Source organism: Coffea arabica, chromosome 10c (genome assembly GCF_036785885.1).
Source record: "Coffea arabica cultivar ET-39 chromosome 10c, Coffea Arabica ET-39 HiFi, whole genome shotgun sequence".
NCBI lineage: Eukaryota > Viridiplantae > Streptophyta > Magnoliopsida > Gentianales > Rubiaceae > Coffea > Coffea arabica.
Genome location: NC_092329.1, coordinates 29,183,112 through 29,205,212, shown reverse-complemented (window position 1 = coordinate 29,205,212; position 22,101 = coordinate 29,183,112). Strand labels below are relative to the sequence as shown.

At 36.6% G+C, this 22,101-nt stretch overlaps 1 protein-coding gene across 1 annotated transcript; it reads left to right on the top strand.

Moving 5' to 3' along the window:
* Window positions 1-1,911: 1,911 nt before the first annotated feature.
* On the top strand, window positions 1,912-9,806 carry LOC113714739 (tetratricopeptide repeat domain-containing protein PYG7, chloroplastic-like). The gene is made up of 5 exons (XM_027238778.2): window positions 1,912-2,895; window positions 3,920-3,974; window positions 6,429-6,721; window positions 8,244-8,390; window positions 9,357-9,806. Exons 1-5 carry the CDS (start codon window positions 2,716-2,718, stop codon window positions 9,636-9,638), a joined length of 957 nt encoding a protein of 318 aa, XP_027094579.1. The 5' UTR covers window positions 1,912-2,715; the 3' UTR covers window positions 9,639-9,806.
* Window positions 9,807-22,101: the final 12,295 nt, after the last annotated feature.

Sequence of the window (22,101 nt, the reverse complement as noted above, 5' to 3'; positions counted from 1 at the left end):
ATACGAAATTAATGGGTTCGGATTGAAGTTTCGCAGGTTCGGGTCAAAATCGGGTCGAGTCCAATGAACCCGAAAAGAAAACGAGTCGAATTCGAGTGAATCCGTGGGTGACCCGATACCCTGATACAACCCGATAACCTGTTTACGAATTAAAAATTATTTTATCTATCTAACTAAGTTATTCTTTTTTTCCAAAGGCATTAATCACTTAATCCTAAATGAATTTATTTAACTTGTGTGAAGTTGAAATTATTATATTTGGACAAATAATGTATTGTATTATTTTTTACTTTTATACTGTTTTAATTTATTTTACATTTGGTTTAGGATAAAACACTTTTACAGTGTTTTTATTTATTTTAGATTTGGTTTGGGATTATTTATTTAAATTTTTATTACTTGATTATGTAATTAGTCTTGTGCGAAATTGATTTTATTAGAAATTACAGTGATAAATTAGTAAATTGAAATTAAGTTTCGGGTCATTCGGGTCATCCCGTCAACCCGACAACCTGAAATTTTCAGATTCGGGTCAGATATCTTGACCCGTCTCGGGTTGGCAGATCAGCAGATTTTCTGTTATATTCGGGTCTCAACCCGACCCGCCAATCTAATTTATACCCGATTGCCACCCCTAATTATATTGGTAAAAAAATAACATATTTTACAAATTATTCCGATTTATTTAGAAAATGTTACTAATTTCATTAGAAATTATGAAATGTAATCATGGTTTATTAATTTTTTACTAAATATAAATACTGCATACAAAAGGAAAAGATATTTGACTTTGTTTTACTTTGATTAGAAAAACTTGTGGTAGTAATAATGAATAGTAACAGGGGTGCAAATTTCAAATCAACAACCAACGTACACTTAATTACGGTAATTTTTTAGTTGATCAGACTAATATATGCCATAAAGTAGTAAGATTTGATCATTTATAAATTGACAATTTTAGCAGTTTATATACCATTCACCTATAAAAATTATTATTATTATAAAATGACATTTTGTAATAATTTACATACTATTTGCCAATTAAAAGCAATTTCGATAAAAAATGTGCATATAAATCCATATTGTAAATGATACAAAATATATTTGAAACTCACGAAATTTAATATATGGGTAAATTTACTATAATTTTCAAAGATTATGCCACATTAGTACAATTTTAACTTTTATACTTGTGACCTAGAAAATAAATTTATTAAAACACATAACATTTATAAATGATACATACATTTATTAAAATGCCTAAACACATAATATTTATGAATGATACATACAATCATATATTATACATTTACGTTACCAACAATTACTAACTATAATATTAAGTTTCAATCATTAATAAAAAAATCTTAGCATTATTTTAAATGAACTTTCTAATACTTGTTTCATAAAAGTTTCTTTAAATAAAAGAGTAAATTTATGCCACAAACTAGAAAGTTTTGACGATTAACCAAATTTACTATTCTATCAACAAGATTTACTATTAATCTATAAAAACTTATTATTACTTGAACTAAACTTACTCTCCAAAAAGTAAGTTTCGAATATAGAGTAGTAATTTATTTTTTAAAAAAAGTAACTTTCATTTTTATTTTGATTCACTTTTTGAGACATAAAAGTTACTAATTTATGAGGATAACTTACTATTTTTAATGCGAAACTTACTACCCAAATTTTTAGGTATTATCTTGTTTAGGTGACCTGTCTAACAACTAATCAAATAGTCATTAAAAGTGTTTTTACCTGTTATATTGGATAAAAATAGTTTCGTTATCGTAACTATCGTTACTTCTTCAGACTTTTCCTCTAGTAAGATCTACATATCCCCCAATCTTCATGTTTGTTCTTCTTCTAAATTTATTTAGCTTTGTTCTCTAATTATGTGTGTTGGGTTTTCTTTAAAATTTATTATTTTTTTTTAAGAAAAAAGTTTTATGAGCTTCACTTTACAGACTACAGATATCTTTATAACGATTTGGAGGTGGGGGAAATTTTCGTTCAATTTAGTGGAGAGAATGAGGTTTTGAGGCTTGAAAGGAGGAAGAAAAGGGTCATGCAAATCATTGTGGATCCCTCTTGGCAGATATCCTCCTCTGGGCAGGCACTGCCGCTACTTCCTCAATAGCAAGGGGTACGTACTAGGCGGTGATGGTGGTGAAGGAGGAAAGCAAAGGAGGTAAGGTAGCAATTGCTGTTAAGGGTTTAATCTAATAGAGTGGTGGAAGGATATCATAAACTGCAAAATGGAGTCTTAATGGGTCCAGGTGTTGGCGGCGGAGGCCGTATCAATGGAACACTGGGTGGTGGTAGCAGGCTGAAAGGGTTGATTTAGGGTTAGCGTCGTGTGAGTTAGGAAGAAACGAAGAGAAGAGATGATTATTTGCTGAGAATTCTGGTTTCTCAATGTTTAGCACAAATTCTCCATCAATCGGTCTAGCTGTGGGGTCACAGACCGGGTCTATCCAAGTTTTTGCTGTAAAACGAGCACACGAGGGGTTGGTCAAGATAAACTAACTTATCTGGAAAAGACAAACTAAACTTATCTGAAAGTGGAGTCTCTGAAGAAAAGAAAAAGAAAAACATGATCCTAAAACCACCCCAGCACTTCCACTGTTGAATCTTGATGCTTTCAAGATTGATTTGTGTATAACACCGCTGCTAAGATAGATAGACAGACACGTCGGAGAAGAAGAGAGAATGCTGACGATGGTTCAATCTACCATCTCCTCACCCTTGCAGCATTTACCACCAATTCTAACCGCAACCCACAAATGTAACAGTAATTTTCAGCTCTCAGCTTCAGTTCCTCAGTGGCCAAGTACAAGTACAACTCTCAATGTCAGATTGAAGCCTCCAAAGGAGCTCCTCTCTTTTCAGGTTATTAAACACTCCTTTATTTGGATCTTAGGTTTGTATATACTTTTTTTTTTTTTTTATTTACTTCGGGCTGATTTTGTATATGTAGCCTTGAATTTGTTGGTAATGATTTTCCTATTTTCTATAGTTTCATTAATAAGATTAATGCTTTCTTCTGGATAGTGGGTTGTTTTACTTTTCTATTTGAGTGCCAAATTCATGCAATTTCTGAATTTTATGGTGATTTTTTATTTTTTGACACAGAAGTTACACTTGGTGGAGTTATCTTAGATATTAAATTTTTTGCATGCATCAATTCCTGCTCCATTGGTTTCAAGAATTTAGTAATTAATTACTAGAGCATTGGATTTTGGCTCTTAGTCTTAGGTAGAATGCGCCAGAACCTTTATCTTCTTGTATATTCTGAATGGGAGATTGAAGACCAAATGTATCCGATTTTTAGTAATCTTCATATATGGTGTAATTAGCTATTGTTAGAAATGGCGAGACCAAGTATTAAAAGTAGGTTTTTCAAGTCAGTTAATTGGTGTGCGATGCTTGCTATTAAGAGCCTATATTTGTACTTGTATGTCTGAAGTGATGAAAGCCACACAATTAGTTTTGGTTGGCAAAAGATCAAGTTATACAAAATGGAACACGCTTTTGCAGTTCTGTTCATTTTTATCATTTTGAGTTGGAAGTTCTATGGTGTATAGTTTATGTACTTGACTGTGATATATTCAGCAGTCCAAGCAAATTGCATGCTGCCTAATTGATTACAAACAGAGCTCAAAAAATTTCTGACTTATGCCGTGGGAGACAGATCTCGTATGAATAATGTTCCTTGTAAATTTAATTTGTGCCAAATGTGAAAACCCCCCGCCTCCCCTTCCTTACTAGTTTTTTTTTGGGGGGGGGGATGGGGGTGTGGAGGGAGGGAGGGGTGTGGGTGTGTGCTTGCTCTGCAGGAACTAATGGTTCACAGTGTAGTCATGCCTGTTTGTAAAACAGCTTCTGAGTTTCTCTATCATTTTGATGGCCACAGATACTCGGAAGGGAAGTGAGAAGCTTTTCATTCTTGCCATTACAAAGACTAGATGGTAGCTCCTTTTTTCCTGTCTCATAACTTATTTCAGAGTATATCTGTTATTATGACACACTTTCCAATCATAAAGCAAAATATGCAAGGGGCATTGTGTGTGCATTGGCAGAATGATAAGAAACTTCCAACCATATTTTGGTTCAGATCCCGCTTGTCAACCTATGCACTTGACAGTGCCATTCTGAGCAATTAACTGGAGCTTAAATTACTTTTGGAGCCTTCCTCTGAACATTTTACTATTGAATATCTGTGTTAATGCAATCATGGACTAGATGTTTGGGTTAGAATTTTTTAAACATAAATTCACTTTCCAGTTATGTTATATGGTTAGTACCAAACAGGCTTTAATTTTGGCAAGAAGACTCTAAGGAATAAGACCTTTTCTTGTTGCTCCGCAAATTGCTGCAATTTTTCCAATATAAGAGTCATTGCAGACAGTTTGTCTGACACGTAAAGTTTTCTGGACCTGAAGATGCTAACTTCATATTGCCAGCACCAAGTCATCTAGTCGAACCTGGCTGAAGTTTTAGGTTACTGGCATTACGCTTATTAAGAAATAAGAGAAGCGAAGAGTACTTTAGAGGATTATTGAGGGTAGCAGATACATAGGAGAAAAGTGTTAATGTTTACTTTGTTATCTAACCCATTGAAGAGTGCATAAAACATCTGTATTGCAATAAACCTAGTTATAGTAAATGTCAAAAGCAAACAGACTAGTTTTGTGTTCTTTATTCTTCTTCATCTACGTTTGGTTCTTATTAAATGGATTAATTAACTAATTTTAAAACAAATATAATGCTCGTCAAACTTGAGATCAAGATTTCCTTGAAACACAGTTATCATAAGCATTGATAGTCTGATATTTTTTGAAAGATTGATGATTTGTTCCATAAATTGAAGCTTGATTTCTTCCATAAATGGAAGCTCTACTGTTATCTTTCATTTTTTCAATGTAACATAATTTAAAGTACTCACCTCTCAGTATTCAGTGAAAATCCACATGTCATTCGGCACTGAAAACAAAAGTAATAATGCTGTGGACAAAAGGAGCTCTGGATTTCCTTGAAACACGGCGAGCATAAGCATCAATATCATGAGATTTTCTCCTTTGAAAGATTGATAATTTATTACATAAATTGAAGCTTACTATATTATCTTCCAGTGGTTTTATCTCAATATAAGGTAAGTTAAAGTTCTCACCTCTCAGTATCCAATGGAAATGCTCATGTCAGTCACCATTGGAAAAAACTAATAATATGAGAAAAAGGTGCTCTAGAATATATCGTGATGCTCAAGATGAATGTCTAAAGAATGATGAGCAGACATGCCAGTGTAAGGTGGAGAATATTGTGGACATTTGCTCTGAATTATGAAAATAAGTGACATCAAACATGACCTTTTCCATTTTTAACTGGCTCATACTTTTTGAGTTTAAACAACTCCAAGGTTTTATTCCCTTTTGGTATCTGTTTAAACATTAACAGTTATTGATCTATGCTTTGAACTAATAAATTGCACACTTGAGTTGGAATTCCCTCTATAGAGAATTGAAGCCTATTTACCTCTCTTTGGATTGTAATTTCCATGGAAATGTCAACTTTAATTGTCAGTCCAACTGTTGGCACAGAAATCAATAATTGAACTGAAGCATAGTTAAAAGGGAATAGCTAATGGTAAATTTCCAATATACAGTTGATGTCTTGTCATTGTTTTAGGTCATTCCCTTTGGACTTGACTACAATTTACTCTGGATTAGAGTAGACTCTAATCACCATCGATTTGTCAGGGTATCAGTTGTAGGAAACAGGCTTATAATTCAGTTCTTGTACTTTAGTAAGCAGTTAATATTTAAGCAAGGATTCTAAGACAATAAGCAATTACTCTTTGCAAGGATTAGTTTGTGTTTATTAGTTTGAGAGGCTACAGGTAGGTAGGTATACAAGTTAGTGTAACACATATTTGTAAGGAGAATCTTATACATGGAGAAGAGTAAGATTCATGCTCTTGGAATCTGGAAATCAGAAGCACGTCCTTGGTAGATGAACTGAGTTATAAACCTTGAAACTTCAAATCATCTTTCTTAGTAAAAGCTTTTACAGATTTAATATGTGGCTGAAGAATGAATAAAAACATCATGGTCGTTTTTCAAGAAAATTCAACAATGGCAACTTTAACTAGCAGTAGAAGAAGCCTTACCAGGCTATTGCAAAAATTGAGACTATTTTTTTCTAATAATCACCATGCATCTCCATTTGGATATTTTCCTTGAGGCTTCTTGAAGTAAGTTTACAATAGTTGCTAGTAGACAATGACGTTTGATGCTCTATTGGTAAAAAATTGTACTAAAAAAAAAATTTTCTTTTTACTTCTATGTTTTCTGTTTCCCTATTGATGTATTGAGTCAGTTGTCTAGTAAAGAAGTTATCTATCTGCCACGTTTATCTTGCTGCAGAATTCTCAAGTTACCTACCACATAGTGAAGATTTAACTATTGTGGATAGACAATCAATTTACACAGCGGAGCTCTCTTATGGAGCAATATCATGGTTGGTGTCTGAACAAGCTGCATTGGCAAGTGAAAATGTCAGAATGAATGCAGTTTTTGAGATTGGGGAATTGTTTGAATTAGGAATTCAGCTCACCTACTTGCTTCTGCTACTGGTGTTGATTGGGGTTGGAAGCTTTTTCGTAATCCGTCAAGTACTTGTCCGAAGAGAGCTTGATCTTTCTGCAAAAGAATTGCAAGTAAGCAGTTTTAATAGATCTTTTTAAGCTTGTTATCTCAAACTTTAGTATGCAAGATGTCTTGGAGGAATAACTTCAGAGAAATTTGTCAAACATGTAGCAGTCATTATCCAACAAGGAAATCCCCTCCAATTATATCTTCTATATAACTATGAGTGATGGGTAAACACCATTTCATAAAGTCTGTTTCCATAGGATTCAAGGTTTGTTGTTAATTAAACTGTGTAAGAGGCCTTTGAACTCTATCCCTATCTAATACTAAAGAATTCTGCATTTGTCAAAACTAAAGAAATTAAGTAAACCTCCATCTAATGAATGCTTGATTTAGTAAAGTAGATAAGAGTAAGCTAGTTAACCAGATGATGGTATATCGGATCCAATAAGTATCTGAAGACTATATGATACATTGATTTCAGCATAGAGTGTTCATGTCAAGAAGTTTCAATCTGAGTTCAATTGCAATACTAAAAGGGAAATGATAAGTGATCCTAATTTTGCATAGACAAAATAGAATAACATTGAAAAATGGAATAAAACTATGAGATATCCCAGAGACTAAAGGTAGTTGTGTTGTGCTATACGGCTTGAACAAATATCTCTGCAGAAAAAAGTTAAAATATGTGAATACTGTGAAATATGTTTATCGAAATTTTTTTAGTTGAATTAAATTAATGCTTCAATCCTAAAGAAAAAGATAAATGCCACTTCAATCCCTGTCAACCAGTAAAGATGGTTTTTGTGGAAAGTGATACATGCTGGACAAAGTCAGTAGGCTCCTTCGCCATGGATTGAACCTTTTCTTCAATTGCTGACTTGTGCAGTGTTCTACAGCAGCTAGTTTCTATTTCACTCAATATACCACACTTTTTTTTAATCCATATACAGCTGGTTTCTAATGCTAGAATGCTTATTACTCTGACAAATCTTTTTAATCCATTGACTGTTAGCCCTATGGTGTCCATTGGTGTTGAATTACCAGTTAACCTAAAAGCTTAAAATGTTAGGAAGGTGTGTAATTTCCAGGACCAAATGCTTAAATCATATAGTCTAGGTTACCAGCTAGGTTCTTGTCAATGAACCAATTATTTGGAATAGGTGGTTCTGCGAACTCTACCTAAAAACTTTGCATACTTTGACAACATCTTGAGGTGTCACGAAATCTAAAAGCTCAAGCTAATAGAGGGGAGACTAAATCATAATCGCATCTAACACTTTCACAATCCATTTGTTGATAATGTCTTTTCTCAACTGGCGTATCTTGTTATTTTGAACTCACTGCACTGATTTCTTGGTTATTTTCCCTAACCTGTCAACTAAAGAAATACTTAAATACTTAATTCAATCTTACTCTGCATAACTTAAAAATTTTTCTTGATATAGTTTAAATTCACTTTGATATAGTCTAAATACAATTTGCAATTCACTAATTGTGCCGTCCAGTGGTACACTATGGATAATTATAGGAACTCTTCCCCTTTTTACCTCTCTCTCTCTCTCTCTCATGCTAGTTTATAAATTTCAGGAACAGGTTAGAAGTGGAGATGCTAGTGCAACGGAGTTTTTTGAACTCGGAGCAGTGATGCTGAGAAGAAAATTTTATCCAGCAGCTACTAAGTACCTGCTTCAGGCAATTGAGAGATGGGATGGTGACGATCAGGATCTTGCTCAAGTAAGATAAGTTCTTTTAGTTTCCAGTTTTCCAAGAATACATAACTGCTTTTCCAACATTTCCATAACCAACTGGTTGAAACGTTTTGGTCCCTCATCTTAAGAGATCAGTGTTACTATTTCTGTGTTAATTCCATCTTAAAATTCCACTGTTTGTTGCACAATAAGCAATGAGTGATAGTCAGATAATGTTCCCCATCGTCCCCAAGAAAAGTTTCCAGAATGAAGAGATTAACAAAAAGAGGTTGAATCTACAGATAAACAATTCAAAAGGGTCACCCAAAAAAAAAATTTATGGCTGAGACAGCTAGTTTAATGTGAAAGACCCTAGTTTGACTAATTTAATTACTTCGTTCATGTCTGAAACAGCTAAACTAATAATTTAGGACTGGCTTCAGAAAGTGAAAAGTGCTGTAAACTTTTGTGGAATCGAAGTAGCTGATAAATAGATGAGACTATTACCAGCACATTCTAGTACCTCATATCACTGGTCTTGGATACATTTCAATAGATTTTGTATTAGAATTTTGTAACTGGTCATTGTGGCAAGAATATGAAATGATCCTAATTGGTGGAGGTCGCTGACTAATTTAAGATGGACAATTGTTGAGGCATTACAGGATTTTAATTCCATTTCTCCTTATTATCATTGTTAAAATTTAGTTTCTTGTGACTTGGTTTTTCATAGCTTACCTCTGTTTGTCGAGAGTTTAGAAAATCCTTCAGGATCTTTCCTTAATCTTTTCATCTGAGGTTGACATTGAGTCATCCTAAATTGCTTGTGCTGTAACTATAAGGGCATTATCCTCCATGTGAAAGTAAATGTGGAAATGCCTTGATTTGATAAAATTGACTGATTAAACTAAAATTACAAAATGAAATCAAATTCATGTTCTGTTCATGACTTCTCATGAACATTCTCTCGCATGCTTTCACAATTATTCTTTTTTCCCCCAACTATTAACAGGTTTATAACGCCCTTGGTGTTAGTTACATCCGTGATGAAAAATTAGAGAAGGGAATAGCCCAGTTTGAAAATGCTGTAAAACTTCAACCAGGCTATGTCACTGCCTGGAACAACCTTGGTGATGCCTATGAGAAGAAGAAAGACTTCAAGTCTTCCCTTAAAGCATATGAAGAAGTTCTCCTTTTTGATCCTAACAACAAAATTGCACGTCCTAAGCGAGATGCCTTGAAGGAAAAAGTGAAAGTGTACAAAGGAGTTCCTGTGAAATCCAAGAAGAGTTGATTATTATTATGTTCATCCTTAGGAACTTTGTCGTTATTTGTCTGAACTTTAGCGGTTTAATAGTTGCTCCGGCCAAAATTTTGAAACATTAATAGCTGGATTTTCAAAACAGATCCTATGCCGTGGTATCAACTATCAATGAACCATGATGAGTTTAATTGTCCTTGAGGTATGATCTTGAATGAGCCATCTTGCTCTACTGAGGGTTTACGGAAAAGATGAGTACATTGTTCGTCTTATCACAGATTGACATGTGTGCAATTCATTGGCAATTGATCAGCTATTAATCGAGCTACAGCACATTATCCTACGAAAAGAAGTAAGATTATCATATCAGGCTTACAAGTTTACAAAAATTGTTAAAATTGGGTTTAGCATAGGGCCTACCAAGTAAAACTCTGAAATTTATTTTCCCCTCTTCTCTACTGCATTTTAGAGTTGTTCAACTCAAGGCGGAGGTTGAACCCTTGTATATTCTCATCGGTAAATCTTTGCTTAATACCTGCAAACTTTTTTATCTGTTTCATAATCTTTGTTAGGTGTCAAAACTGAAAGCCTAGGCATTGAATATGCTCTTGAAGTGCAATTGCAAATGAAATTCTCAACTTCAATTTCTTTTGTACCTCGCTATCAATCTTTCTTATCAAGCAAATGGAATTCTCAATTTCAATTTCTTTCGAACCACGCTTTCAATCTTTCTTATCAAGCATGAGGAACTAAATGCCAGATGTTACAAGACGATGGGCTTCAAACGAAAAATCTGATTGGTAATATCTTGAATGTCGGTTTAATTTATACATAGCAAAAGGGGAAGAAGAATTGTTTGAATAAAGTGATTTATTTAGTTGAGGCATGATGGATGAATACTCAAAATGACTCCCTTCAAATGGCTTAACTCCCAAATGACTCCCTTCAAATGGCTTAACTCTAAGCCTGAACTGCGTAGTGAAGGATGTACACCAGAAACTTTTTTCTTTTTTTGGTTCTTGACAAACAGAAAGCATAGGAAAGAAGAAAAAGGAGGTGGAGAATGTGTGACAGGCCTTCACTTATTGATGGGATCATTTTGATCCCTTATTGATCAAGTAGGGTCATACTAAGACTGAGACAGTTAATGCAACATGATCTTAACTCCACTGACTATTTTAATTCCACTGACTACCTATTTTGTAATGAGAAGCAGCTTTCGTGCTTTGTTTATATTTTAGAAAAGTAATTTTTCAGGTAAATACTCATGTCTTAGCTGAAATTTGTCGTAGCATTTATACCTGGATGCAGCAGTGATAAGAAGCAGTTGAACAAAGAGTTACTTGGGTTGACTGGGCAAAGATTTGTGACACTTACCAATTACCATTAGCCAGTGCCATGGATCCAATTACGATTCCAAAACTGCCAGTTATAATTCTTTTGAAAGGTGGAACTGGTACTGAACTTTGTAGGCATAATTGTAGTTACATCTTTGAAACTTTAGACTATGGTTTTGATTCCTTCCAATTAACGTTTGGTTCCTTTCCATTACAATTTCAGCTCATTTCAGTACATAGTTAGGGCAGAGGGGGTTTAGGACGTTTAATCCAAATACAATCCAAATACACTAATGTTGAGAGAATAAGAAATTGAGAGAATTTAAGAAATTATAAAATTATATTGACCAAATGAGAAATATCGAGAGCTAGGGAGTAGAGGAAAAATGAAGAATTATAGCCTAGAATTTGTCTTTTCTCTTTTTTTTTTTTCCTTTTAAATGGATATAAACCACATCTGGACCAAAATCCCTAGTTGTGGTTCTGCTTCCAATTTGGAAGAATCTAAAATGGACCTTTCGCCAAGATTCTGTCCCAATTTCTGAAGAACTTAAAGTAGAACCTTCAGCCACCGGTCCCCATTTTGATTTCCCAAATTCAATTACAACTCTACTTTGTTGCCAGTTCAACCTACAGCTGTAGTTCATGCCACTTATTATTCTTGTGGATTTGTTTTTATTGGAACTAGGCTTAACTTTCCTAAGAGTAGCTCAAAATCTTCTTGCAATTAGAGTTGCAAAAGAGTCAAGATGAATCGAGTTTTTGCCTTATCGAACTGAGTTCAATTCAATTTTGTCAAGCTCCAACTAAAGTTTGAAATCGATAAGCTTTCATTCTAAAACTTGAGATCGAGCTCAAACACCAGTCCGAGTTTAGTCAAACTCAAGTTTGAGCCTACTCAATCTAAAACAAAATAAGAAACACATATTTTTATTTTTTAAAAGTGGATAAAATAGACATTTCACTCTAGTAAATAATAAAAAATATAGGGGACATGCATATAATTTTGTCACTAAAATTATAAAATATTAAAAATATATGAGCTCAGTGTTAATTGAGTTCGAATCAAGTTTTAATGGCACCGGCTTGTGAGTGCTCATGAGCTGATTTGAGTAAGTTGTAGTCCTACTTACAATAACAAGAACAATCCCACAAATAATGCCTTCATGTCGCTTTATTAAGTAGCAATTTATCTAAAATTACAAATAAAAGCAAAAGCATATTGAGGAGCCAATTATTTGCAAGGCATAGCACATCTGGTATGGTTTTTCTATTTATTCCTTTCTAAATGAGGCATTGGTGCAAGAAATAATGGTAGTATTATCTACATCTTCTGACTTTGTCCAATGAAAGATAGTTTTTGTATCCTTCAATCGCATATGACACGTGAGTTTGATTCCCACAGTTGGCACCAAATGTTGATACTAAAAAGCAAGTTTATATACGAAAATGAATCCTTGCTGGAGTAGTCAATATATCTTTATTATACTAAAAGCGCGAGTTTGGTTTGCTACAGTAAAAATGGGCCGGTTATACCGTGATTTGTGTGAGCTTGAGGGGCGGTTTGGTCTTTTGTTGTGGGTGGTGGGTTTGTGCTGATGCTGTCCGCGTGGCTTTGCAGCTGTCTGCATGGCTTTGGAACTTCGATGCTGCGTGGCTTTGCTGCTGTCTGCATGGCTTTGGAACTTCAATGCTGTCCGTGTGGGCACAAGAAGTGCAAGCTTTATTACACAAAAGTTTTTTGAAGACTGATTGCTTCTGTTTTCCTGCGCTTCAACTGCTTTCGACCCCTGTGGGAAAAAAAAAAAGCATATCCGCTGGTAATGATCTTCCAGTTCCGGGGAGAACTCATAATCTGCTTCCTCTTCACTACTTAAGTCACATCCATTTTCTACTGGAAAATTTTTTTTTAAAAAATCATTCTCAAGGCTTTAAACATAATGAAATTTCTCTACTCAATATAATTAACTGGCAAATTCTTTGCTAACCTCTTGATTACTGCTAACTAACTAACTGCTAATATGGCACTTCGTTACTAAACAACCCAAAACGACTTCAACTAAAACGTAAAACTAAAATGGTATATAGATTTGCGTTAAAATTCATATAGATTTGGCATCCATGTACATGCTTAAATTGAACCAAAATTTGACTGTTTGTAATTTGCTCCTTGCTAGATTATCTCTATTATTATAACAAATACAGTAGGTCACTGGAACAAATGATAATGCCACAGCTTATATTTTGTTTCCACGACCAGTTTATGTACAATTACAAAACTACCCAATCTAAGTCCAAATTTCATTTGGAATTGAGAAGGGTAATTTTGACATTTTGTATAAAAATGGCTGTGAAATTGAAAAATGGACTATGGCATTAACAGCGCCCCTTAACTGGGTCTGTATCTGTTAATTTGTTGACTTATAAAGGTTAGAGAAGTATTGCATATGCAATTCCAAAACAAAAGCTTTCATTGACATCTTTGTAATTGTTGATTAGTGGTTTATATATTGCACCAAATATTTGTAAACCATTGACCTTTGAAAAACACGTCCAATTGTTGATCAATGGCTTGGCTGTAGATGCAGGGATACTATTGCTTTGCATTTGCGAAAATAGGGATAATACATTGCAGTGAATCTGAGTATGATATATTTCTCCAGGTTGTTCCTAGCTATTGTTTAGTACTTCCTAAGTAATTCTCCTACTAATGCATTCCCACAAATGTATCAGAAATTGGCAACAAGTCCAATCAAATACATATTTCGTAGCAAATTCAAGCGGAAATCCAGGCATCCTCACGGGATTCAAATGGTAGTTAAGGTCCAATTAGCTATTAAGGTTATAAGGTAAAATATACTACATGTTGCATGTCTCAAGATTACTATAATTTGTTCTACTTCAAAGAATGCTTGACAAAAGAAAAGAAGGAAAAGTTCATCGTCATTGATTAATGGTCTCTGCACAAAAAAAGAGATGCAAAGAAGAAAAATGATGACGATGATCTACGTACTACCCCCAAAAATTGTTGCAATGAGTGCAAGAAGTTTGGGAAGACGCGTTTTATTGGAAAGATTACTATAAGAAACTACACCTGTCAATATGATATTTTTTACTACAATTATTAGAAGCATATTTGTTTTACTACATCATGAATAATTCTTAATTTCTTGACATTTTTTATTGCGTAGAAATGTGATGATTGTTCTTTTCAATTATTGATATCACCATTGTGTTTATTCACAATAAGTTTCAAGAAGGGTTTTACTTGTTTAAACTTATTTCATTCTTGACTAGATACAAATAGTGTGTGCATAATTTTAAAAGTGATCAGCGTCACCATATTTATGATATTTGTATGTAATTGTACATTTCAAATGAATGCATCATTTTTATAGTATCAAGAATTCGCAAAGATTTTAAGGTATTGACTGACTATCTAAGAGAAAATTACAAATCAAATGAGTAAATGAGTAACAGCAATATTCAATTTACATAAAGTCAAACTCTCCACATTTATTTAACAATTATCATGTATTAATATATAAACATTTTACATTAATCTACTTGCCTTTATTTGATATTGATTAACATAGACCCAGGGCATCCTCACGCATCGCGTGAGGCTGAAAAAACTATAATAGCTAAAGTCTTAGGTCTAGCTGGAGACATAGTATTCAACTTTTTGAAGATGCCTAATTTGGATGTATATATATCCAGAAGCGTATGTCTAAATATCTAGTATAAATTCAAATAAGCAGCAGGGCCTTCGTGTCCAGGTGGAGCCTCCGATGTTCAACTCAAAACTTGGACCTAAAGAGAATAATTTAAATATAAATGAATGAATTGTATTAGGAAAATTTAGAATGGAATAATCTATCTTGCACTTTTTCTTTTTATCCTTGAGAGCTAATGGAATTTTTACTAAGTAGGTAATAACAGCCTTGATAGGCTTGGACCTAGGAAAATTTGAGTTGATCCACTAAAAGATAGTATTTGTATCCTTCAATTGCATTTGATACGTGACGTTATTTTTTGTATCATTTAATAAAGATAATTAGTCACATATTTTTTGTATCGCTATTTGCCCCTACTTTCAAGTGTTACTCATACTTCTTGAGAGTAGAGTGTTTGAGGTAGATTCTACCTTAACAAGAAAATTGGCTTGCTCTCACTCATAGGAACACTCCTACACATGGCTTTATAGATGAGTAAATTTCCAGCTTCGGTATACTATTTTGCTTCAATGCAACATAAAATTGTACTTGGAAATCCTTATTCAACTGGATTCTGAAGAAAACTTTTGTAACTATTGGATGCTTGAGTTTGAAATCTTATTGTAGGTTGAAGCATGGTGTACCATGTAGGGTTACTTCTGCACAATTGAGTTTGAATTAATCAAGTTTACAGAATAAGAAATAGAAGCTGTAACATGTCATTCAAATTTATTTCTAGTGATATTAACTTTGAAGTTAGAAGCCTACTATTCTAATAGTCAAATGAACTGTTCAAATGATATATTAGTACTAAATAGAACTTCGGAATTGGAAGTAACCCATTGTAGCATGGCATTTAAATGTACTGTTCACATTATATAAATTATCTAATGGAATATGACTTGATCTTGCTTGAGTAATACTAGTCCTTCTATAAGGTAGGACTCCTATTTTCATTGAGTTTGTCTTGTTTCTTTTCACCCAAGATGAATTCTTGTGATTAGTGATTTAAAATTTGAAACTCCTGCCTGACATGAGGAGGCCGCAGCTCATAGTCTTCATAGTCAAAACTATCTACTTCATTATCATAAAGCAAGTAAAATAACTACTAAAATTTTATGTTAGAAAGAACTTGCATGGAGAAAGGCTTGAAGTCAAAGCCTCAAAAGTATCAAGTGCTAAAATAAATTAAGTATCATCACCATGGTCAATGGTAGTTTCCTTCTCATCAACACCTTTTGCAGCACTATCAAGAGTGGAATCTCTCTCTAATCCAAGCAAATGCATACCATCCTCTACTCCATCAATTGGCTTATTCTGAAAAAGAATATCTTTATTGTCATCTCTAATCTCAATCATGTTAAAGTCTAACTGTGGGTAGAAACATTTGGCCTTAGCAATAGTTTTATCAAATCCAATACTGTAATACTAGATCTCAATTTGGTGCACCATGTTTTTGAACTCCTTTGTTTCCTTGAAGTTCTTCATAGCTTTCTCCATTAAATCTTTGGATTTCTTGGGGCTTTCAAACTCTTTCATAGCCTTCTTGGAAGCTTTTGCCTCCAAATGTTTTAGCTATTTCTTCTTTCAAGTTTTAGCGTAGTTCCCCATAAACTTCAATACCTGCTCAACTGGTTCAACGTTTTCTTTAGTAAGCTTCTTTTTATGAGATTTCAATTTTTCCTTATTGATTTGAAACTCCTCAATTATGGTAGCGTGATACCCTTAAGTTTTACACACATACAAAAGTCAGAACAAGCCAAATATCATGCAAAATGAAGAAGTTATCCAATAAAACTATATTGAGAATGCAAAAGAAATTCTGTGGGGAATAGAAAGACACATATGAGCAAGAAATTTGAATGCCAGGGTACTGTCTTCAATATGGTAGAGGTTGGGACTCTTTTCTAGTCTATCTTCTCCGATAGTAGGCATATTCATAGAATCAATCAACTCACGCTAAATAGAATTAATCCTCGCTGCTAGAAGAAGTATGAGTGTTGCTCCACTTTGGTACATTGGGTTGTATAGATGAAGAAAGTATCCCCTCATTGGCAGTAGAAGAAGACGCAAGACTAAGAGTGGATTCTTCAATTGGAATGTCAAGAGGAGAAACTTTCATGTTAGGTAGCACAGAGGTGCCTTGTTGCACTTATCTTGGAGCCTCAATTGTAGAAACAACACCATTATTAGGATTTATAGTTGGTGCGTTGTTAGTTCCAGTAGAGTTTATCCCTTTATTCTTGGCTACTATTGCTCTAGCAAGAGTAGTTACTTGATTCACATTCACAGTTCAAGTAACCAAGTAACAATAAAATGAGTGCAAAGATGAGAAAGAAAAGAAGATAAAAAAAATTTAAGATGCCAATTTTGCAAGAGCAATGAATGTATAGAAGTTGGGAATTTCGGATTCCTATATAAAGGAGAGAAATGAGAGGGTTCAAGGGGAAGGGAGTTGGTGGCTAGGGTATTAGGAAAGAAACAGAAGAAAGACGAGATTAGAAAAAGGGGGGCGGTTGAAGGTGAGGAAAAATTGAGAGCATTGCGAGGAAGAAAAAAGGGAAATCGAGGAAGGATCTGGGTGGCGGCTAGAGTGAGAGATAAAAGTGAAGAGAGAGTCGAGAGGGAGCTGGGCGAAAGAACGGGAATCAGAAGGGCAGCTAGAGGGTTTTGACGGCGGAAAAGAAAAGGGAGAGAAAGAGAGTTCGGGTAAGAGAGATTGAGAAGGTTTCGGCTGGGCAGTGGAAAGGCTACGAGAAGGAACCGAGGAGGGTTTCGGCAAGAAAGATAGAGTGAGATAGAGAGATAGAGAGAGGGGGATAAGAAAGAACAGCTACGGGAGAAGGGAAGAGTCGGGGAAGGAAACTTGGAAAAGAAAAAGGAAGAGCTTTGGGGAGATGGAGTAACCAAAAAGCTGAAAAGGAGAAGAGGTTGAAGGTGAAAACAAGGGGAGAGAGGCGACGGGCTGAGGAACCCAGAAAGCTGGGGAGGTGTTTTCGGCAAAAGAGAAACTGGCAAGTTCCCCGAAATAACGTCTCTGAGCCCCCCAAATCGTGGCCCAAAGTATCGGGTTCATCACTGCTGAGATTTTCTGTGCGACGCGCTCAACCTCATTTCTGGAATCAGTACGCACTTTCCGAACATATCTCACGTTTGCTTTACTTCACGACGTTTGCAGGTAACTCTAGCCTTTCTTACTGTCATTTTCATAGCATTTTGTGAAGATCTGGAGTTCATTGCATGAATTTCTTCCTTGTGCACGCATGTTTTGTTTCCTTTCTTTGTGGTTTCATCTCTGGTTCTTTGTAGAGACCCGTTTGGTAACTCGTTTTGGCTCTATATCTCGGAGTTTGGATCGTGTGTTGTTATAGCTCATGAAACCCAAGGTATAGGAATCATTTCTAGCCTCCTTTAGTCGATGATTAATCTTCAAATTTGCCGAAAGGAGGTTGTAGAAATTTTTTTTATTAAGCTCCGGGAGGGAACTTCTAGTGTAGCTGAGTATGAGACTCAGTTTATGAGAAATTTGCTTCTGAATTGATAGCTACGGAGCAAAGAAGAGTACAGAGGTTTGTGCAAGGGTTCAATGTGGAGATACAAGAGGCCTTGGCGGCGGCCCAAATTAATACGTTTACGGAGGTTCTGGAGAAAACCCAAAGGATAGAGACTGCAAGGGCACAAGTGAGAAATTTTCACGCAAAACGGAGAGGGGCACCTAGTGGAGTTCAAGGGTCAGCACAGAGTGATCGTAACATGCCACCTGCTAAATCCGGTCGTGGAGCTGGAGGTAGACGGTTTTCGAGTGCATCTAGGAGAGGTGCTTTGAGAGGAGGTGCCCAAAAGGGAGGTCAAAGTGGTAGGGGACAAGGTAGAGGCATTCCACAGGGAGGCCAGACCTCCACTCCCTGAGTAACGTGCGGATATTATGGGAAACCGAACCATACAGAGGATGAATGCTAGAGAAAGGCTCGGAAGTGCCTGAGGTGTGGAAGTAAGGAGCACCAGATAGTCAACTGCCCATTGATCAGCGATACTCAGTTGACTGGCAAGTCAAACCCAAAGCCGACCAATGTCGGAGTGACCAGGTCGAGGGTACCGGCCAAAGTGTATTCGCTGGACCAACAATCGGTGCCTGAACCAACGGAGGTAGTGGAAGGTACGATCCTTGTTTTTCACTAGTTAGCCAAAATTTTGATAGACCCCGGTGCCACCCATTCTTTTGTTAACCCTACATTTATGCTTGGAATTGACATGAAAGTTGAAAGGCTACCTTATAATTTATTAGTAAGAACACCTACGGGTAACCAAATTTTACTTGCGAATGAGATGAACAGAAATTGTGATATTTGGGTTGGTGAACGGAAATTGGTAGTCGACCTCATTAGTCTAGCCATTAAGGGGTACGATATTATTCTAGGTATGGATTGGCTAGCTCATTACCATGCTCGGGTAGATTGTAGGATGAAGGTAGTAGAGTTTTGCATACCAGGTGAGGCAACTTTGAAGTTAGGCGTGAGGGGTATGTTAGCCTCATTTGCGCTCATTTCGGGAATAAAATCATCCTTTCTCTTCTCCTAGACGATAGGTGGAAGGTATTTCTCGTTAAACTCCCGTACAAAGTTTAGCCAGGTCCATGTAGTTCCCTCTCTCTTCCATTTGGCCCTAATTACATTCCACCAAGCCCTGGCTGGATCTTCGAACTGGAAAATAGCGAATTGTACTTGCCTATCCTCTGTATAGTTCAAAGCGGCAAAGATGTTGATCATGGCCTCTAGCCATTTCTCGGCTCCCTCCGGGTCTGGTCCTCCCAAGAACTTAGGTGGAGAGAATTTCTGGAATCTCTCTAAGGCCCTATCTTGCCCATTATCGGGGTCCCTAGGTTGATTTACAGGGGTTTGACCCTGTTGTTCTACTAAACGGGTCAGAATATTAGTCATTTGTTGGATTGCAGTTGCCATTTGATCTCTCCCTACAGCCTGGGGTCCAGGTTATGGCTCAATCGTTGCCTCTCCCTCTTCTCTCGGTTCTCGCACCGGTTCCTATGTTTGTCTACCCCCACGGCCACGACTAGGACTGCGTCCTCAGTTAGTTCCCCTGGCTTGACTTCTTCTACCCTCCATGTTTTGGATTTAACCAACTATAGACATATAAACAAGGTAAGGTATGGCTCATATAGCACGTTTCAAAAGGATAAACAGAGGCAACAAAACGCATAATAAACAGGTTCTTTATATACATAGCAAACAAGTCACATATACATGCCAACCTAGGCAAGTCAAAGGCTATACTAGCCAAGGAACATAGAACAAAAGAAATCTTATTTACATCCACCGTGACACGTTAAAGTCATAAACAAAAGAAAACGTGTCGTCCTACTATGTTCCTAACTATCCTGCAAAAATCTCCTCAATCCTAACAAATTGTCCGGCTAGACGCCGACCCAACCGACTCCGTGGATGCACTCAGCTCCTCCTCCGGGTCCTCCTCAGGGTCCTCTTCCGGATCCTCCTCAGGAGCGCAAGGAACATCAGGGACTACAGGCACTTGTCCCTCTTCGGCCAAGTCCTGAATCACATCCTCCACCAGTGCCTCGCACTCAGTTAGGATATGGCCGGTCCGGTCTCGAATTTCCTCAACCACTCACATAAGGCGTCCCGTAGCCGCCTGAGCCTGCTCGCGGAAGGCATCAGTCCGCTGCTGTTCCTCCAAAATCGAGGCCTCCAGCTCTTGGATCCGGGCTCCCTGAATTCGGAGAGCAGCCTTGAGACGCTCAATCTCCAACTGGCACCTACGATTGGCGCTACCCAATCATCTCCGCTCATCGTCCACTGCGAGCACTATCCGATCGGGGTAGGAGTAGGTCTTCCAGCAGTCGTAACGCCAGATCTTGCGTGCTGGGGACCACCGCTGCACTGGCCCACTGGGGCTCTCCTGGTACATGATCACGCGACAGACGGGCCCCTCCAGATATGGTTCGTCAGTAGGAGCGTCAGTAGATATGTCAGTAGGTACGGGTTGAGACGGCCCAACACCACCAGAAGCGTCAACACCCACCATCACCTATGTTTGCAAATAACGTTGCAAAAGTAAGTACATGAGACTTAGAAAACAAGGCTAAAGGCTAAGCTCAAGAATAAAACCCAAGCCTATCGTATCAAGCACTCAATCTATCCAGTTCAATTCACTCCTAGGCTCTGATACCACCTTCGACGACCCCACCTCCCCCTAAGGCATACCAAAGGGTTCGGGGGGCCGTCTGCCCAACTCTCACCTGGATTCACTCACTCGTATCACGTGCATACATCCATAGATAATAAATAGCATCACAATTCAAACTTACAATTTATATCGATGCACAATCAAGATACAAAGCCTCTATAACCCAAACTGGTTTAAAGTGTATACAATCCAAGTACAAATCATTCTAATCGAGTGATAGCGCGAGTACAAGTCAAAAGTCAAAAATAACTAGGCTACGCTAGTCTTTACATATCTCACGCTTCGCTCGTACCCCTGTAAGGAAAACAAAACTAACGAAGTGAGCCAAAGTTCAGTGAAGTTTCAAATATCAAATTGGCCATCAAATAAAGTAATAGCAGCATGATAGTGAAATAGCAAGCAAACAAGTCAAATTAGAGAAATAACACTTCAGATAGTGAAGAAATATTTGGTTCACATTTATTTACATGTAAGGATACAGTGGCTCATATCTCAGCTCCATCACAGCTTGATCGATTGGTAGTTGACACTCCGTCAACTTCCAAGTAATGAACTAGTCCAGAAAACCTCACTTCACGCCAGTCTCCATCCACCGATCAACCCCCTTACCGAGCTCGCACACCACACGAAACACAGGTGGTAATACTCGAGTATACCGATTAACCGAGGAGATAACACTCCACTCGACATCACTAATTACCCAGGGTCTGTTAGCTAATCGACCTGGCCCTTGCTGGCTCGACTCGATTAACTAGCCACAGGGTTTCTGGAATTTCAGGCAAGATATAATTCATACACATGTAGACCAAGTCAATTGAAATCGATGAACAAGAACAAATCTCGTTAGGGCAAGTGCGATAAAGTACACCCTTGCCCTATCAAATCACTTATATATATTATGTAATCACATTGGTCAAAGATAAATCACAAATATCAAGTTCAATCAGATATTTGGAAGCACTCACCAAAAGTAGTGCCTCTAGTGATCGCGTCTGGGTTGTACTCCGGGTTTGGAGTCCAAATCTGAACTTTGAAAATTGACTAAGGTTCGAAACTTAGATGTTTCATTCAATAAGAATTAAGAAATTGAAATTCACTTGGAGAGTAGTCGTGAAACATTTGCTCGTTTTTTAAACTATAAAACTTTGTAACATTTATATTTGGAAATGCCATTTGAGTCGAAAGTACAAGGAAAACATACTCCGAGCAATCATTATTTTATTT